At 39.2% G+C, this 21,053-nt stretch overlaps 1 protein-coding gene across 2 annotated transcripts; it reads right to left on the bottom strand.

Annotated features, from left to right (window-relative positions):
* Window positions 1–889: 889 nt before the first annotated feature.
* On the bottom strand, window positions 890–20,910 carry LOC146494079 (ADP-ribosylation factor-like protein 8A). 2 transcript variants are annotated; one of them, XM_085146063.1, is made up of 7 exons: window positions 20,485–20,909; window positions 19,081–19,161; window positions 18,556–18,629; window positions 17,592–17,685; window positions 17,177–17,244; window positions 16,782–16,852; window positions 890–15,261 (listed from the first exon to the last, which is right to left on the bottom strand). In XM_085146063.1, exons 1-7 carry the CDS (start codon window positions 20,605–20,607, stop codon window positions 15,209–15,211), a joined length of 564 nt encoding a protein of 187 aa, XP_085002189.1. In that variant the 5' UTR covers window positions 20,608–20,909; the 3' UTR covers window positions 890–15,208. The 2 variants fall into 2 exon arrangements, with proteins under 2 accessions (XP_085002189.1, XP_085002188.1); XM_085146062.1 differs by lacking the exon at window positions 890–15,261 and having other exon boundaries at window positions 15,268–16,852; window positions 20,485–20,910.
* Between the last annotated feature and the right edge of the window lie 143 nt (window positions 20,911–21,053).

Here is a 21,053-nt window from a genome sequence, read left to right on the forward strand (position 1 = left end):
AAAGTTGTTGTCAGACTCCGGGACCACGGTGTCGCTTTCTGTGGAGCCATTTCCCTCGTTGCTGGGTTTCAAAAATGGCAGTTTTGATTTTCGTGAATGAGTCACTCTCATGACGCCATTGACTAGCCAATTGGTGGGGTACAGTCTGTTGACAGTTTTTTGGATTGGACTTGGAACGGCAGCCAAGTAGATACTAAAAAATACCTGGTACCTGTTAATACCACACGCCAGGGGAAGCCCTAAACACCGAGTTAAACTGAACCGAGCAGATCCGTACTAGTGGAAAAGGGCTCTAAGTGTCTGAAACAACAAAGTGCCAGTAAAAACTAGTCATACTAACTTTGCAAAATGTTGACTGCCTTATTTTAAGATTTGCAGAACAGCCTTTAAACAAGTGCTTTTTAGTCACTATTTCAAATCTGCAAATTAAACCTGGAGGGAAAAAAAAGATCTGCTCTGCTACAACTCAAAATTGTTGACACCGATGATGTTGATCAAGTTGACTTTGTGGTAACAAGGTCTAATATGTGGTAAAAAGATGTTACTACACATTTGATATGGAAGAAATGACCATGGCCGCACAGATGAGTTGGAGAGTCATTGAAACCTTGTAGGCAGAAGTATAAAAAAGTATACTACAATCTGCTTGGGTCTAAATGACGTAAAGTTGTCTTCAGATACAGAGTGGGAGAAGCTCTACATGCCTACCACTCATGTGTCCATGTCTGTAACAGAGTATAACTCCATCTGTGGAGTGCAGCTAGGCAGGTGGTGATAATGTTTTGACTCCTCAGTAGTATGACTGCTATTGGATTGGTACCAAAACAAAGAGTTTCGAACTCAACATTTAAATTGCTAAAAGCTGACAGTTTGTTTCAATACCTCGGTCCAAACTCTGGAATTTGATATTTGGAGCCATAATTTTGTGTTATCTGTTAGAACAGAAGAGAAATGTGGATGAACATTAGAAACAAAGGTAGAAACTGTTGCACCGCATCAAAAATCGAAAGTGAGATAAAGTGAGATAAAGTGAAAGATTAAATACCATTTATACTTCTTTTTGGTCTTTTCCATGTCGTTGTGCTACTGATGAGCAGTTGTTGGAGTCGTGTTTTTTTGATAAATGAAAAAGAAAGTTTTGGATTCACCAAGGGTTGCTAAGCAATGAGAGGATGATGAAATAAAGCTGCATCCAGTTTAAACTTTACCGTGGACGTTTCAAGAAATTAATTTAGTTGTACTTTATGTTTGTTAGAGAGAATCTAAATCTACACTTAGTTTGTTCTTGTGATGCCATGAAATGGAGACTGGAATCCTTTCAAAAAATAAAATCACAATAAGCAACTTTACCAATAGAAACTCACAGGTTTGCTTCCTGCAGCCACCTGCATGTAAATTAGAATTTCTTCTGGAAATTTCTCTGTATCATTGCAGGGTCTTTAACTTACATTATAAAGCTCCTTGAGGTGACTGTTGTCATGATTTGGTGTTATATAAATAAAACTGAATTAAAAAAATTCCTCAAGTCTGTTTCATGAATCTGTAAAATACAACTTTACCAAGAGGGCTAACCGACAGCAGGCGGGACAACAGTTATGCTACAAGAGTTTATCTCTCACAGTTTGTTTGAACTTTTGAATCCGTGCAGCTGGAAAGCAAAGTCTGGTCATTTAGCCAGTGCTTTTTAAATATGTCACACTATAGGAAACAGACTAAAACACCACCCGGTGGGTGCTGCAGGTTTCTTTTTGGAGTGACAGTACCACCACTTGTTCTTTCATAGACTCATTCTTCATGTTGCAAAAATAAATGTGATTTTCCATATTGACTTCAGTTCATTTGACATATTATATCTAACCAAAACCACAAAAATGTCAACTTTAAACTGCTGTAGATTGTGTTTTATATTATACAAGGTTTGCTGTCCCGTAAACTCAATTAGGTGAGGCATAGAGCAATTAAATAAGTGTGAACACATTGGAGAAACTGTAAGATCTGGGAACAAGTGGACAGACAACATTACTGCTGACAGGGCAACAAAGCTTTTAAAACAGGACTTTACAAAATACAAATGTACTGTTCTTCCCCTGCTGTATATCTCTTATAGTTCCAGGACCTTCCTGAGAAGGTCCTGCAATTATAAGGTCCTGAGAACTACAACTACAAGGTCCTGAGAACTACAAGGTCCTGAGAACTACAACTGTAAGGTCCTGAGAACTACAACTATAAGGTCCCGAGAACTACAAGGTCCCGAGAACTACAAGGTCCCGAGAACTACAACTACAAGGTCCTGAGAACTACAACTACAAGGTCCTGAGAACTACAAGGTCCTGAGAACTACAACTACAAGGTCCTGAGAACTACAAGGTCCTGAGAACTACAAGGTCCTGAGAACTACAACTACAAGGTCCTGAGAACTACAACTATAAGGTCCCGAGAACTACAACTACAAGGTCCTGAGAACTACAAGGTCCTGAGAACTACAACTACAAGGTCCTGAGAACTACAAGGTCCTGAGAACTACAACTATAAGGTCCTGAGAGCTACAACTACAAGGTCCCGAGAACTACAACTACAAGGTCCCGAGAACTACAACTACAAGGTCCCGAGAACTACAACTACAAGGTCCCGAGAACTACAACTACAAGGTCCCGAGAACTACAACTATAAGGTCCTGAGAAGATTAAAAAGAGAGAGGTAGTTTCCAGAGCCTCGTCCAGCAGCTGAAAATCCATCTCGTTGTTTCCACAGTTGTCAGAAAGACTGTTTGAGGTCCTTCTCACTTCCCCTTTTAACCGTGTCCTTTTTGTTGCAACATGCTGTTGGTTCCACAGAGCCTGACTGGTCGAGGTGTTTTTTTGTGATGCTAAATTTCAGAAACATCAACTTACATGTAATATTCACAGGTCTGTTGAAGATCACGGCTGTAGAATTCTTAAATGTAGCGTTCAGTCAGTGAGCCTGTTTTTCATTCTTGTTGGGATTCAACAGCTGTTTTAAATTTCAACACTGAAAAAACTCAAGTCCTCCTAAGTTTAGGATTTTCTTTTAACTAAACATTAAAATTTATACAATGTGAAGCAAATAAAAGCAACAAATCCCATATATGCACTGGAACAGCCAAATAATCAAGTAAAAAGTGAAATGACTCATCACTTTAGCTCAAATTAGTAATACATTTATGTATGTGTCAAATCATTTATGCATTCTTTGATTGGTTTTCATAGAAAATCTTCGTATTTTGGTAAATATAAATGAATGAAACAGGTATTTAAAGGTCCTAATTGTAGCTTCTTGGTTCCTCTCTGAGTTCTTGGTTTGAGGGTCTCATTAAAGCTTTTAAAGCATTTGTCCAACATGCTGTTTTAAATGGAGTACAGGGATCCTCTCTCTGAGAAGAGCCTAATAGTGAGGAGGATTTTCCTTCAGCAGAGCCGCTGCTGCTCTGCATGTCAATGACCTCACTACTGTCCTGTCTCCATGGGATACAAGCCCAAACTCTCCCTCACACACACACACACACACACGCACACACACACGCACGCACGCACGCACGCACGCACGCGCACGCACGCACGCACGCACACACACGCGCACACACACGCACAGTTCTGTTAATCTCGAAACTCAAACTTTTGTAATCTGTGTGAGCGTCTTTCCTGCCCTGTCTTTGCCTGGTTACTCCGAGCAACCAATGAAGGTTATTTAAAAATGTAAACGTCCTGTAGACGGACAAACGGACACGAAGACGGAGGATAAACCCCCCAAAATAGGCTATATGTAAGGACACACATCATCCATAGTCATCTAATCAACCCAACGGATGGATTATCACCACCAATTAACAATTTTCACCACAAAAAAAGCTGTAATTTTTCAAAATATATTTTGTTTTTTCAAAGCTTCTTAAAGTTGGATTAAATATTGGCTGTGAACTCTATTTAACATGTAAAAGGGGAATGCTTCTAAAAATAACAGTTCATCAAATGTACGTGTAAATTACAAAACTGTCGTAAGCACCCAATCCAGCTTTCTGAGTCAGGACTGGACCAATATCTGATCCAATTATCAACCAATAAAAACAGAGACTTGAGGTGCTAATCTTTATGTAATTTGGTATGTTTATGTAATTTGAGCGCCTCTAAAATCTGCTTATGAATCGTGGATGAAAGAGTGGAACGAGGTGGAGAAACAGGGAGACTGAGTCAGAGTTGGAGGAACAGAGTGTTTCAGGAGGCTGGAGATGTTGTTCTCATTAGCAGTGATGAGAGCTCGCCCCTGTGATCCAAACTGGTGAACAAACCGCCTCTGTTCACTAATGAACGCACACACAGGGGCGACTAGACCTCCATTGGTCATGCGAAAGTGTCACTGGGACAGACTGGATGGGAACCAACTGGCTGCAGTTGCATAACAGGAAGGTCACAGGTTCGAGCCCCACATCGGTAGTCGAGGTTGGTGTGTGTTTACTGCTACATTTCTAAATGCAGTTTATAACCTCGTTTTCTTTTATATGATTAAACTAAAGTTTGGGATTTCATGACTGTAACCTCATGTTCACAGTTTTAGTTGTAATGTAATAACTTTTCTGTTTAGCAGCACAATGGAGAACAAGCCGAGACAATAATACTCTTATATGTGTATTATGATTAGCCTGCCATCAGTTTAATAACTGTTATTATGTTTCAAAGAAAGCACAGAAAAACAAACAAACTAGGATTAGCAGTAAAATGTAAAGATTATGTCATTATAAATAATACATCTTTGGGTTTTGGAAGAATTAACACAAAACATAAGTAAATAAATACGAGTGGTAAAGAATATCTGAGACTTTTTTTTTTTAACATTTAATGACATGAGCAGCCATCCAAACAGGGACAAATACCGATTTCTGCACATCTTCATGAGGTAATCTGGTTTTTGATCATAAATTATTATTTTTTTGCCAATGCTTATTTTGTGTTTGTATTATGTGTCATACTAGTAATGCTAACAAGCTAACAATTACTATGATCATTTATTATTTCCAAGGTGCTTGAGAAGGTTGTAGCAGCACAGTTAATCAATTACTTAGAGACTAATCAGCTCATTCATCCAATGCAGTTCGGTTTTAGATAAAAAAAAAAAATTCCACAGAAATGGCAAATTGCTATTATGTTGAAAATATTAAGTGTAATTTGGATAATGGTAATGTTGTGGGTGCAGTGTTCCTTGACCTAATAAAGGCTTTTGACACTGTCAGCCATGACATGACATTTTCAAAGCAGGCAGTTGATTGGTTTGAGTCCCATCTTCACAAAAGAGAACAGCGTGTGAGGGTTGATAAAGAAAACTCGTCCATGTTGGAAAACAGAATGGGTTTTCCCCAAGCATCTGTTCTTGGCCCATTGCTGTTCAGTTTGTTTATAAATGATTTGCCTGCCAGTTGTCCAAAAGCTAGCTGCCAACTTTGTGCATATGATGCAGTTATACATGTACCAGCTAAGTCACCCGGCGAGGCAGCAGACACCTTAATGCAAGGGTAGGCAACTCCAGGCCTCGAGTGCCAGTGTCCTGGAGGTTTTAGATGTGTCCATGATCCATCACAGCTGATTTAAAGGGCTAAATGACTCCTCAGCATTTCTTAAAGTTCTCCAGAGGCCTGATAATGAACTAATCATTTGATTCAGGTGTGTTGACCCAGGGTGCGATCTAAAACCTGCAGGACACCGGCACTCAAGGCCTGGAGTTGCCTACCCCTGCCTTAACGGCACATCTAAATGATGTCTAACAATGGCTGGAACATAATAATAATAATAATAATAATAATAATAATAATAATAATCATAATAATCATAATCATCTTGTATTGAATTTAAAAAAAAAAAAACAGTTTCTATGTGTTTTTCTATTAGGAAACGAAGTTCATCTGATGATTTTAAAATCAAGTTAAGGAACGAAGAAATAAAGAAGGTCAAAGATTTTGAGTTTTTAGGAATAATTTTAGATTCACATCTTAAATTTGACGAGCATGTAAAGACAAACGATTTCTAAGACGGTCAACGCTAATCTGAATTGATTTAAGTTAATTCGGCACTATATACCCGCTTCAGCAGCTCAGATATTTATGCATTCTATGATATTCTCTTATTTTTCATATTGTATGACAGTTTGGACCCAAGCAGCACCATCTACAGCCTGTGGTGTCCTTATATAACCAATCTTTAAAAATAATGGATAAAAAATCTGTTCGTTGGCATCACTGTCACATTTTAAAGAACAACTATAATCTACTTAGTTTTAATCATTTGTGTTTTCTTAAATTAGTTTTTAAATGTATAAATAGGATGGCCCAGGAGTGTCTCAATAGATACATCCAGAGACAAGATAGTAATCGTGTTACTAGGAGTAAGGTGAACGGCAACTGCAAGATATCATATCGCAGATCTACATTTGGTCAGTCAGCATTTTCCATAAAGGCCTGACATCAGTGGAACACACAGATATCAGATCCTTTACATTGAAGGTTAAAGTCTGGTTAAAGGGAAATCATTTTTAATTTTATTTTAATTTACTGTCTATTAATTGTAATTATATTTATGATGTATTTTGGTTTTGTTTTATTGTAAAATGTATCTATTTTGATTGTAAACCCAACAAAGGACAATTGTTGACAATTAGCATATAAGCTATATATGCTAATTTTCACATAAGCTATAAACTTCTGTGCGTTACATCAGTTTCGTGTTTTGTACTTGGACTATGTTAAACTGCACTGTCCCTTTAAAATAAATGAATTCAAATTCAAACTGCTTTAAACACAGATCCTAAGGATAAAGCTCATTGGGAGACCTTGACCCCACAAATCATGTCAACACACCCAACTTTACAGTGTTAAAAACTATGGCTAGTTTCCTTCTTTATAACAACTGTGGGAGGTTTCCTGTATCACACTCATCTGGATGATGGCGTCAGGAATTACTTCTCTTTGGTTGCCAGATGTTGAGATGGGGAGTTTTAGCAGATCAGTGTCTGCTGGGCTCAGCTCCACCAAACTGGACCTCTCAACTGTGCTAGCACTGTTGGAGCCTTTTGCACACACACACCTGGTACTTCATATCTTAATGTTTAGTCTTCTAATCCAAAAACAAAGGCTCCCATTAGCTTGGCCACATTTACTTTAAATGAATCCAAACCAAAACAACAAAATTCATCACTCCATTGAAGGCGTCTAATCTTGTGGTGTCAGAAAAGATGCTACTTTGTTTCGTGAGCATAAAAATATTTACAAAGTAAAAAACTAAGCAGATGTTTGACACTAGTAACCAGAGGTGGGACCAAGTCATTGATTTGCAAGTCACAAGTCAAGTCACAAGTCTTAGAACATTTTTTCAAGTCAAGTCTAAAGTCATAAAATTAATGATTCGAGTCTGACTCAAGTCCACACCTCTGCTAGTAACGCAGGGTTAAAAATGGTCCAAAGCATTATTAAAACCTGGAAGGATGACAGTGAACCATCACACGCCAGAATCTTCAGTAAACATGATCACTTAAACGTTTGAGGAAAATCAGACGATAACAAATCAACAGTAGAACTCACAGCTCAGTCTCAAAGCGAAAATAAAAGCATTTTCACACATAATGAGACAAAGAATGGCTAATGATAAAAAAAATGGCTTCGACTTGTCAGGGAGCATAAAGACTGAACTCTGGAGTAATTCAGAAGGGTCACCAGGTCTGATGATTTACTCTCTTCCAGAGTGATGGGCATCCTTGGATAAGAAGAAGAAACACTGATGAAGTGTCACAGCTAGTAAGATATCAGTTTTTTTACACAGTGACTGGCCACCAGTCGACAGAGTAACCGTAACCCTGCTGACAATCTTTGAGACGCGCTGGAGAAACGTGAAGCAGTGATCTGACCCCTGCTACTATCAATACAAGCTCTCAGTGAAAAATGAAAGAAACACTGGACAGAATTAAATATTGTGACATTGCATGAGCTTATTTAAACAACGCCAACATGAATGCATGCCAATAAAATATCAATGCTTTTTTTTCTGGCCCAGCAGTGTATACGGCTCATGATAAAGCTCTGAGCCCTCACAGTGGACCTTTTAAACAGCATAAACATAAGTGTTTGCAGCAGAATTCAGAAGCTCCACATGATAGGATAAATGTCCTGCAGTTCATTATTGGTCACTAATCACTCTCAGGTATTGAGCTGACTCATAAATTTAGAGTTTTGGAAACAAACGTAAAAAATGCTCGATCGGTTTGGTGCATGTAGCATAAAAAGGTTTCTCTGTCGTCCTCATTACTTTGCATCTGAAAAGGCAACCTCGCGCTCCCCGTGTGAAATCCACTGATATGGAGAACTTCTCTGGAAAAGTGTGTGTGAATCTTGGCCCTCTTATCGCCAAGATGAGGCCGAGTGAATGAAGAGCAACAAGTGTGTATGTGTGAGGATGTGTGCGTTCATTTGTGTGTCTTCGAGTCCAAGCTCAATGAACACAAACTAATCTGACCTGAATGTCTCATGCACACACACACACACACACACACAAAACCAGGAGCACAATGTTGGTTTTGTTCTGTGGGAAAACTGATGAGGAAAGGAGTTAAGAGGAGGAGGGGAATACCGTTGCCATGGCTACAAGGACGGGGTCCCCGATGGAGAGCTAGGTTGACTCTCACTGGAAACAAATACATGCACATACACACACACACACTGGTGGGACCACCTTGTACTGCAGACAGGAAACTGTGAGGCCTGCTTCTTTGTCGATTGGTATAAAAGTAGTTACACGCACACACACACACACACACACACACACTTCACACTATGAAAGAGAAGTTTTGCCCACTTGTCGACAAGTAGCTCAGAGAAAAAAAATGGAGGGAGGGTCTGCGGAGAGAGGAATGGATGGATGCAGAGAAGGAGAAATGAGGATAAGGTTAGACTTAGTTGGGAGTTTTTATCAGTGCGATCACGTCACAACCAAATGACCAAATGACCAGCGTTTTCCTTTTTTCCCTTTCAGCTTCTTTTCTTCTGCTTTTTTTGTCCGTCTGCTTTTGAATCGCTGAGAAAACGGAGCTCCACACTGCTTTTTCTCTCCTCTAAACTGTCACTTACCCACCAAAATACAACCCTGAATGGAAAGAGAGTTGCTGGCGTGATGCAACCATACATTCCTCGGGAGGCCGTGCTGGAGGGATTCGACATGCTTCAAACTAAGAGCTTTGTTGAATGTCCATCCATCATACAATAATTTATAAAATGAACTTCATGTTCAAACTAGAGCTGGAACCCATAATCTCGCAAGGAAAGTGTTTATTTAGGACAATGAGCATAGACGTCTATAAAACTGTCTGCAACCAGGGGAGTCGCCCTCTGCTGGCCATCACGGAGAATGCAGGGTTAAGGATAGAAAGCAAGTTTAAGGCACTTCCTCGATGGCTTCATTTTTCCAACCCAGATGTTTTATGTTGTCTGTGCTCTTAACACAGGAATTTTCTACATAAGATATTTAGGAATGTATCTGCTCTAATGGGAAAGCTAGCGTTAGCTGTCATTAGTCCACTGAAAGTCAAGTGAGTGACTTTCAGTTAGTTTCGATCATTCAAAACTAAAGTAAAAAAGAGAAGTCCAAAACAGAGAAAAATAAAGATGTTTAACTTCATTGACAGCAGCTATTTACCAGTAAAATTCCCTTTATTGCTGTCTTATTAAACAGTAAGTGGCATCACCTGGTGGCAGTAGAGGGTACTACAGCAAACCTACAAAACATCTTCTGGCAGTTACACCATATCACATTTTTCCTCTGGATTAATCATTAATGTCTTTTTAATCATTAATCACCTTAACTGCTATAAATCTCCGATACCTCCAGTATGTTATTTATAATGAGTGTTGACCACAAGTCAGTTATTTTATCGCGGGAACTGTCTCATTGTACAAATACAGCAGCAGATACATTTCACATCAGTTGTGCCAACATCTGCTGTCTGACTGCTGTTTTCGGTTGTTTCTCTGTGGTCCGCAGCCTCAGAGCAGAACAGCCTCAGTCTCACTGCAATCATGCTTGTCATAGAGCAGCTGAGCTCAGCTGCTGCTGCTCAAGTGACAAATTAGTCTGAATTTGGCCTGAAAGCTGACCTAACACACACATACACTAACTGACAGGACACACTGCCCCCTGCTGTCTCATCAGTAATACTGCAGCTGAATTTCACATCGATTTCCATCAGACATACTGGTTTCTTCCAACATGTCACAGACAATGCTGCTCCCTGATTGGCTCAGTCAGTTCTGAATTTGACAGTTTGTTTATAGTCTGAAGCTCTCAGTCGACTGTGTAGTAAAAGTTTTTTACTTTTACAGTTACGCCGTACTTTGTACCTGTTTAGGCTAATAAATAATTACAAAATAAAGAAAAAAGTAATGCTTCCCTTAAAGCTCGATATTTAATTACCTTTGCTCAGACAATGTCTGATTGCACCGTGAGCAAACTCAAGGCAGACCTAGAGGATTACTTATTCTATGGATACTTATTTATAGTTGGATCTATCTATCTACAAACAAATATAATAAAACCTGGTTAAAAAAAATAAGTAATGTATCACTTTTCGCCATAGTTTTTAATTAGTATCATACACAAGCATGTTTCTATTAAAACACATTATATCAACTTAATTAACCAATAATGTACAAACAGGTTCAAAATGACAGGCTGTCTCACTGTGATCATCCTGCATGTGCAAACTCTGACACACAAAACCACAGAATCAGCAGCATGAGCACAAAGAATCCAGTCAGCATCAGAGCAGAGACGCTTCGGGTTTTGTTCTTTAGAGTCGGCTTCACTTAAAACCAAAACCTTAGGGCATCGCTTAATTTTAGTTTACTTTGTTTTGGTACGTTTCTCTTTCTTGAAGGTTACAATGTTAACTCTTAAAGTGGTTGAAGTGGTGTGAAAGCTGTTTCACTTATAATAAATCAATAAGTTACGAAAAAAATGTAAAATTATAAACCTGATGAAAAGGATTTGCAGTACTGGGTGCACACGTAATGACAAATTGAGAGTATCTGCAGTAATTTTTGAAAGATGAACAAAAAGCTTGGTTTGAAAAGTGCAACACTGTTACTATTTACATGTTTAGGGTGTGGATTTCTCAGGTTTTTGCTGCTGATTTATGCAAAAATCTTGACAGCTTTCTGAACGTAAGCGCACAGGATGACCATGAAACATTTTACAACACATCCTGCACAATTGTTTTGCACATGCAGGATCACTGGTCTTCACTAGATTATCTGCCATATATAAAAAAACAAAAAAAAGCAAAAATCAGGTCAAACTTTCTATCCCAGTGACCATATTCCAGTGTATTCACCTGTAGGAAAAGCACTGCAAGCTTTGTGTGATTCTCCTCAGTCATAAAAACACAATATTTAAGCACATGTCAATACTTTATTGCACTGTTTTACCTTCATTTCCCCTTGTGCACTTGCATTACTTTTCTGACGGTAATACTCAAGTTGACACACTGGATTAAGGCCATTTTATGGTAAAGTTACACCAGAATATGCATTTACATCATCAGGTCCCACAGATATATAATTCCTGTCCTTAGCATGCAAACAGAAGAGGCCAGAGCCAATCAGAGCAGACCTGCGGGGGGATTTCAAGTTTCACACATTCAGAATAACAAGGACAAAAAAGAACCAACAGCTGTTGTTGAATGGTGCTGATCTGCCTTAATGGACTCTTGGCAGGCTGGTAAACTAGTCAAAGTGGCTGGTGAATGTCAGAGTTTACGAGCCGAGGTGGAACTGAAACGATGAATCTCCACTGTTCAGGTATAGACTGTCCATTTTCCCAAATAAAAAGTAAAAGACGGAGAGACTCTACTGTAAATTCCCCTCTGCAGATAAGTCTGTCTGATGGCTCCGATAACTAAACCGAAAGAAAAGAAGAAAAGACTTTGCTGGCTTGATCTCGAGTGGACAAAGTCAGAAACTGTTGACTGGTTCAGAAAACACCAGAACCTGAAACCTGGAGCAGCTGGAGAGCAAACAGAGCTTTCTGAGGCTGAGGGAGATTCAGTTTTCTCTTTTCTAGCGCTGGTTGTGCTTACTATTGGTTGGTTATGAAAATACTGCACCTACTGGGGCTGCCAGCTCACCAACACAGCTCCTTCAGATCGCTGGCTCTGGGCGGTTGTTAAGAAATCAGCAGCTTTTCACTGTCGGGATAAAGAAGGCCAAACTGCTGGTAATAATATCTGTATAACTTTAACCTCACATTCTTCTAAGTTTTGCACGGAGTTGCTTGGATCTCAAGCCTCCAGTGCAGAGAGCTTAGCTAATTTTCTCAGGGCTTTTGAACAAAGTTGCTAAAAACTAGAGTTCAGTCTTTGCTTTTTGGCGTGGGAGCATGCATCTTGCACCCTCTGACATTCAATCTCGATTTCCTGAGTCTGCATTTTTAAGAGTTCAGTGTCATACGTCTACCAAGCAAACCTCTTGGAAGCATACATGATCTGTGGAGTTCCTTGGAAGCACAATCTTTTATTGTTGGAACTTCCATTCAAGAGATTTTCAGCTGGGCCAACAGCATTCTTAACAATCAGCATTTAAGGTGATATTTAAGACTGTAAATTGAATATTTTGAATTAAAACTGATGTTTGGACGAATCAAGCACTTTTAAGAGAACCACTTGACCTGCTGTGACTGCACTGCTACAAGATTAGTTTGTGTTGTTGGTTGTTAGCAGGGTATCTAAAAAAGGTTTGGCTGGATTTCCAAGAAAATGTTAGCAAAGTGGGCTTTTTGAATCCTGGTTTTTTTTCCAATTTCAACAATATTTAACGATCTATATGTTTGTGTCACAGGAACACAGGCTTTACCTAAAATCTTAAGGCAGACTAACCGTATTTGTCGCGACAGTGTAAAGCAGTCTGACCACATTTAAGCAAAGCAACCAAATTACAGAACAAACACGTAATGCTTCTTCCTTTTCCTGTCTGATTGGCTGCTGCCAGGACCAGGATGTCATGTGATCCAACAGGAGTTGACCAAAATGAAATCCAAACGAGACAAACGGGTGACGTGGCATGCCTAAACAATATTAATGTTAAGGGTGTTCCAGTGCTACGTTATGGAAACCATTTTGGGAGAGAGACCTTCCAACCACCTTCTGTGACCTGACATAATTATATGATAACTTGTTGTCAACACTGTGCCTAAAGGTTCAACTTTAGCCTGCAGCTCAAGTCCAGCTAACTGAGCATAAATATAAATTATACAAATAAGAGTAAAGTGATATCTGTGTAGCATCATTTTGACACCAGCAACACCCAAAATAAAGTTTTCAATATATATACAAACGTTTGCTGTAGAGTTTATGTAGACGCTCACGGCTCCCAAGTGTCAAAAGAAATGATGTGTGCATGATTTGTAGAAAAAGCATCCATTTCAAGACTTAATATGCAAAACGATGACCAAAAAGACAAAAATATAACTATGCAAGTAAATGTGAAAGACTCATTTCCAAAACGTGTGATCCAAACTCGGAAATAAAGAGTAAACTGAATTTTTAACTTTCTTGACCAGGTCCTGATTTCAGTTCATTTGTATAATGACTTAATTCTAATTATGAACACGATATTAAAAAAGTGAACAGGAATATTGATTTTAAAATAATAAAAACTGGCAGTTATGTCCAGTTTCTGGTGAAAACTTTCGTTCAATTCTGTTTCTGTTCATTTGATGGAATTTGATCATTTTCAGACCTTTCTGTGCACAAAACAACAAATCATTTTTAATCCATATTTGCAGTCAGATGAACAAATATGGGAGATACTTATGATGCCATCTTGTGGTGATTACAAATAACACGTCAAATCTGATGTGAGGCATTAATAAGGTGAATAAATATGTGTATAAAAACTTGTAAATTGATCAATCTGATCCGTGAGGGTTTCTCCAAGTCAAGCAAACTACACGGTTTCATTTTGGCCAACATGATGTGATAGCTGCGTGTAATCACATGACCCCCGCTGTCCAATCAGCAGACATTTCAGAGCAGTAAACGCTAGTCTAGTTAGACAACCATATTCGACTTATGAAGTAAAAAAAAAGTGACAATAAAAAAAGAAAAGAAGCAAAAAAACAAATCAAAATAAAAAGCTTATCACAGAGACATGAACATAAACACTTCTTCAGTTAAAGTACCATTTCCTTAAGTCTGGACAGATCAGGTTATGTCACAATAAGAAGATTATTAACATTATTCTCATTATTAATATCTTACAAAAAACAAAATTAACAGTGCAATAAAAAGGTATTTAACCCCTCGCTCCGCAAGAGAGAGAGAGAGGGAGACGACGAGGGGCGGGGCTTGGTGACAGGGAAGGACAGAACGAAGGTAACATCCAAAAGAAAAGAACAGAGAGGGGATACAGTGGAGGAGAAGCAGTTTGCAACAGACGAAGGAGGAAGAAGAGGAGGTTCTCAGGATTATACGAAGGATGGAAGATATGGAGGTAGAACGGGAAAATGGGAGAAAGGCGAGAAGAAATAAATGATTTGTGGTGATGGCATTTGTAGGGGGCTGAAAAGGCTCATGGGAAATCTTTAGGGAAGATGCACACAACAGCCGCTCATTAACCGGCTAATAATGCTTAACATGTGTCTTTATGGCCATTAATCAAAAATAACCGCTTCTCCTGATCATTAAGACTAAAAATGGCTGAAAAACATTTGATCGTTTAAAATCAGGTAATGATGGCGGCTGTTGTGCGAATCTGCAAAGATGCACAGATACCACTTTTACCATGCAATCATGCACAGTACTTACAGGTTTTAATGTGTCTGCCTTCATACATGAACGATACAGGTCGCTACTCTACATAATGCTTCTTTGAATAATGCTTTGAAGAACCAGAACTGGACCATCTAGATCCTTTTGGGCTTGTGCTGATTTTGGCTGCATCAGTGCACACGGGGAAATTCTGTAGCCACGGCTTTGCTTTGGTTTCTTATGTGTTCGACCTGCTATGATACTTCATCAAAAAACAAAGAGGTATCAGTGCATCCAAAGGTGTGGAGGGATCAGGTAACTGGGGTTAGGCGGTATTAAGAGGGGTAGATGACAGAGAGGATAGCTGGGGGGTATATGGGGTAGGTGGGCTTGGCCTGTACTGTTGGGAATGTGTCATTTCTCAGGAACTCCTCTTAGTCCTGGAGTGTTGGATCAACCACTGAAGAGTGATGTCTGCAGAGAGAGATGTGACGTCAGCATTGCATGGAGGCGTGTGAACAGAAATCAGAGAAGAAGAAAAAGTAAAGAGCAACTTTCAGTTTTAGCTCTTGGCTCGAAGCTCGTTTCTTTAACATGTTTTATACGTGTAAACACTAATTGAATTGGCCATGATGTAAGCTCAGACTGTTGATGGCTCAGCTCTTCTAAGCTGACAAATCTCATATACAGAGTGAGCTGCTTAAGCTGCTTCAGCCGGCCCACAGCTGCTCATCTGCAAGCCGCTTTACATCCCCAGTTCCTCCATTCAGGCCGTTGCCAGAAAGGGTGTCCCATTAATGAGCCATACTGGTGAAAATAAATGACTGTGGATGGGACCATCAATCTTCTTTTGATTATAATGGTGTTTAATCTGAAGTTAAACGTAAATGTGCAAATATATATTATATTTGATGATAATATATTGGAGTTTTTGAAACAGCCTACAGCCTGAAGTCAGCAGTGCTCTCTGAGTGCTGTTCACAGGTTTTCCTGTCTTGTCAATGATGTCATTGTTGCACAGTCGCTTTCTTCCTACATGTGTTTTCTTTTGTTGTTCTGACTCCACCTTAGCTTGATAAACAGACTCATCACCAACTGCTAAATCATTTACAAAATGAGTAAGAAATAATTGGTTTCATGATGCTTCTCAGCACTTGATGTTTCGTAGTTAATAACTGAGATGTAAAAACGTGTGTCAGACATATTACAGGGATGCTAATGGGACTGTGAGAAAAGTGCTTTCATAACAAGTCAAAGCTTTCTTTCTCTCACATTCACACAGGGGCTCCAGTGGCCCCGCGACCCTGAACTGGATAAATGTAAGAGAAGGGATTGATGGATGGATAAATTAAATATGAAGATCTATAATTAATATATTATATTCATTAATACTGACAGTCTTTCTATTTTTTTTGGTAATAATTGTCTATACAAACTCTTTCATAGTGCTTTTTTTCCATAGCCCAACAGCACTATGAAAGTAACTGCAACATCCTTTGACGTCCACATAAATTCTTGTTAAATGAATGAAATTTACTCGTTTATTTAAAGTGAAAAATCAAAACATTTTTAACAACTTACCATCACAAGCTATTGTTTCTGTGGTTCACACATGCATAGCACGAGTCTTAATGGAAACCAAAGTTAAGGATCTGCTATCTGCACTGTATCCTGAACAAACCTCTTGTCTCTGTGGTCTCATTGATGTTTCTCAGGGACTTCACTGCGTCCAGCAGAGACAAAAGTTATCAGCCAAACACACGTACACGTGTTTGTGCAATTTAACAGACACTGAGTGTTTTGCTGGTTGACTTTTAGGTTTATGCTGGTTTTAACTTATTTGCCAGAAACTTCAATTTGGCATGGAAATGTAATGATATGTTTGTTTTGTTTCCACAAAATAACAATACTGTTCTGAACGTAACTTTAGGGCTAATGCACAAAGAACATAAATTCTTTTAATTTATGAGCATGTGTGTGTGTTTGTGTTGTACCAATGTTGTCTTTCTCTTTGCAGGAGATGGAGTAGCAGCAGATCTCTCTGTCCTGGATTGCTGACAGGTTCCTGATCAGAAACAAACACACACAAGGTCAAAGAAAAACGTACTCCATTCAGAAGGATTTTGAATTTAACTTCGTTTTTCGAGCTAGAATTCATCAAATATTGATGTATGAAAGTGTACAGAAATAGAAAAAACTATGATGTCAAAAAGTTGTTTTGCCTTGAGAAAAAAAATGTTTGCTCACTGGATGTTTTTTAGGCATTTAGTGAAAAAGTTAATTTTGGACACTGAGTGTGATGATACTACAGCCAATGCACCAAACGAGTCCACAGGGGAACATGAGGTCTGAGTCAGAAGTGAGAGTCAGCGTGTTGGCGTGGACTTACATCCTCTCTATGAGCTCCTTCTCATCCAAAGCTCCTGGTAGGTCTCTCTTATTCCCCAGAACCAAAACCTGGAGACGCAGGTGGAACAAAATCAGCTGAACATATTGCAATGTTTAGTTTTACTTGTTAAATGGCAGCTGTAAACAGCAGACTACCTGCGTAAATAAGGAAAAGGCCTGAGCTTTATCTAAGTCAAACAGTTAACTCTGGTTAATTCTTAAACGTGCTCTCCCCTCATTTCCTCTAGTGGCTTCATAACTGCTCTTATGTCTGTTTAGCTTCTGCTAGGTTCAGCTGCTTCCCATTTCATGTTGTGCATCAATGTCATGTGTCGCTATCAGCTTTGTGTTTGTGTAAGTCGGGCTCAGTGGGGAAGCTCGGCTCTGCTTGGGTCAGTTGGGTTTGCTGTTCTTACAGGAATCCCCTGCAGCTGCGGTTTGTCCAGCAGGTTGTGGAGTTCATTCTTGGAGGCTTCGATCTTCTCTGGGTCTGCTGCATCCACCATGTAACTGCAACAGGACAAAACAAAAAGCAAGACAAAATTAAGTGGGAAGGTCGAGGGCTGAAAAATAGTCAACTCAATATTGGGAGAAAAATTCTTGTTCCTCTAAGGTCCACTAGAGGAAACTCAAGGTCCAGAAAGAATAATTAGGGGCTTCAACTGATTCCAATGTCTGAAATGAGCCTCTTGACCATGTTTTGTTGTTTGTGCCTATAGCAGCCCTTAATGAAATTATTTGACATATATCATGACTTGATGTGAAGTAAAATCTGTTCAGCAGTAATTCTATTATTTCAATGATCTGCTAATAATACAGGACAGCGGGCATCTCGGGCATCTTTGTGTTAAATGTGACACTTTATGTATTGCTTGCATTAGCTGTTAACTAAGAACTCCATCGTCTGATCTAAACACGCTCACTAAAACACTCCAAAATGACAAAGGACTAATTGCTAAGACTGTCCATGGTTAATATACAGTATATGGAAAACCTGTGTAAAAAGTCATCAACTTGACAAATAAAATTTGCTTCACTTCACATTTGAAGATATCAAGGTTGATGAAAATGTTTGGGAGCCTTTCAGTATCACTGTTACTGCATCTCAGCTGCATTTGCAAACCAACGTTGGTGCTTCTTGTTACATAAATCTGACCCACATTCACTGCAGCGCTCCTGTCACATCTCAACAACACAACTGGGTTAATACGAGAAGCCTGCATTTCTAAAGATGCGTTTCAAGGGTTTTTCTAACATGTGTTCATTAATCTGACCACTCATACCTACAGCAGTTATACAGCTCAGTGCTTGCACTTTTTCTTTTTACATTTAGGAGCTTCTATAGTCAGGAATATCTCAGTTAATGAAACCAGGACTTACACGATAGCGCTGACTCCTCGACAGTAACGCTCCCACATGCTCCTGAAACGAGGCTGACCGCCGATATCCCACAGCTACAAACACAAGGAAGAAGAAACTAAGTGAGAACTACAAATTTAACATAAACTACAAATTAAAAGGCAAAAGCAATAATATTGATAAAAAAGTAAAAATAATGCCAATATTATTATTTTTGTTAAAATTGCTGCTTTTAAAGGGTTACTGAAATAGCTGAGACACATGTAGTGTATAATGCTAAGTACCAGAATGATTGCTATGATTTATAAATTGAGGACAACCTCCCCCCCAACACAAACAACAAAAATCCCCAGCTGTTTTGTAAAATCTTTTTTAATGTAAATTATTTTTGCCATTGTAAACCACAGATTACCTTAAATATCTCATTTAATCCCTTATAATGCTAAATACATGTTTTATGGATTATTGTTTCAAATTAGTTTGAGAAAAAAAAAAAAAAGAATCCACAAAGCACACATGACAAAGGCAGCAAACGGAGCTACCAACCTTGATGGTGACGTTGCCTTTAGTGATCTTCCTCATGTTGAATCCGACTGTGGGAATCATGTCTTCACTGAACTGACCAGACTGAAAAACACAAAGAAACGTACAGTTATACAAAGACTATATCATAAAAGGTGCAGAGAGTAACTCTGACATCATCCACTGGCTGGTAAAGTTCATTTGGAAAGTTTAGCTACTCTCTATGTGTGAATCAACCGTTCAGATAACCACAATATAAATAAGATTTTTGGAAAAGACAAAAACAATATTGAGTTCTCACTAAAATAAAACATACAGGAAGTATCCTAAGTGTTACTTTTGTATTTTAACACTTACTTTGAACCTATATATATGAAAAATAAGGATATCCACAGCTCAGAGCCAGCTACAGCAGCATGGCCATTATAAAGTTTAATCATTTATGTTGTTATGAAAACACCATTGAAGCTTGATTTTTGTTTTGATATGTTTTCAGTTATAGTTTCGTAGAAAGAAAATCTGAATCTGCAAAATATCGGCAGGTCACAGAAAAGTCTGAAATCATGAAGGCCAAAAGTTGGCTTCCAAAAAGTTGACCCCCCCCCCAAACAAACAAACATAGCTAACACTAAACCTAAACAAAAACTACAGTGAAACTACATAGAACATCTATAAATTGTAAATATAAACTTAACAGAACATTGTTCTCTTAGTTTTTTAAGGGAAAGACGAGCATTTATGAGAAAAAAGCATATTTTATAAAGCATCTTCAGACTCAAAGATAATAGAAGTGAAAACCTGTGCAGATCTAATATCGGTCACACAGAAAACTGATGGTGAATCAATAAAAGAATATGAGCCATAAGAATAATCAATAATGGTGTCAAAATCAATAAAAGACAACCAAGGAAACCTCACTGAGTTAAGGACAATATATGTTAGTGGGTCACTCAATCATTAACTATGTTACTGGGCAGCACAGGAGGCTTATGAGGTATGACAGGGGGGTGACTAGTGTGTGACAGGGTAGGTCACTGACATGAGCTGGGCAGGGTCGGGTTGGGCTGTTGGGGGGGGGGGGGGGGGGGGCATCATCGCTAGACATGAAAGTCTCAACAGCGGCCCTGATAACAGGACTAAGTCCAGTCCCAAAGGGTGGCCTTCACTTCTGTCCAAAGCCCACCGGTGCAAATGTAAAAGCAGTTGTCATAAATTATCGCTCGATCATGGGCTTCATGCGAAGCCTTAGCAGCTTCTATCACGGGGGGATGAAGTCGGGCTGCAGCTCTGTGCAGAAACTGATTTAACAGCCACCTTATCGACTCCTGTTGGAGACACGCTGACCTCACCGCTGCAGGACAACAATGGATGCAACCAGATGCTAACTGACAGCTGGCACATCTGCTAGCAGTTAAAAATTAGCCTTACCGCTATCACATTAACGAAGGTCGTCTTCCCCGAGTACTGCAGCCCAACTAGGGTCAGCTCCATCTCCTCCTTCCAGAAGAGCGCCTTGAACCAGTCCAGCAGCTTGTTGATAAGGGCTATCATCTTTGTCTTCTGCTCCTAATGCTAATGCTAGCTGCGACCGATGCTGCTACGTCTTGATGGCTATGCTAGCTTGTTAGCTGGCTGGCTAACGCCCCGACAGTTCTGGTGTTTTGGAGGCTGACAGTCACTATGACAACCGCGGACGGCACCGGGAGAACCAAACACACCGGTAGGCTTAGCATGTACCGGGGCACGGGTTTAATCAATCGGTGTTTTCAGCCTCGGACGTCTGCTGTGGTGTTTACTAGCTACGCCTTTTACTCACGGCTATGTCAAATACGAAAGTAACGCAGCTCATCACATCCGGTGTGGCACCCTTCAAAATAAAACAGTACACAAAAAACGTATGTTCAAACCTTAAATTAAACAAACGTTTAGCGTGGGCACGTATACATGTATACAAGAAGGTCTCTACAGTAAATAAAATTAAAGCTGTTTTAGTCTAC

Source organism: Neolamprologus multifasciatus, chromosome 20 (genome assembly GCF_963576455.1).
Source record: "Neolamprologus multifasciatus chromosome 20, fNeoMul1.2, whole genome shotgun sequence".
Taxonomy (NCBI): domain Eukaryota; kingdom Metazoa; phylum Chordata; class Actinopteri; order Cichliformes; family Cichlidae; genus Neolamprologus; species Neolamprologus multifasciatus.

Coding starts and splice junctions, on each gene's coding strand:
- LOC146494079 (XM_085146062.1), bottom strand. CDS start 20,607: ATGATAGCCCTTATCAACAAGCTGCTGGACTGGTTCAAGGCGCTCTTC. Junction 17,686..18,555: donor CGAGGAGTCAGCGCTATCGT/GTAAGTCCTGGT, acceptor GTCCTGTTGCAG/TTACATGGTGGATGCAGCAG. Junction 16,853..17,176: donor AAGGAGCTCATAGAGAGGAT/GTAAGTCCACGC, acceptor GTTTCTGATCAG/GAACCTGTCAGCAATCCAGG.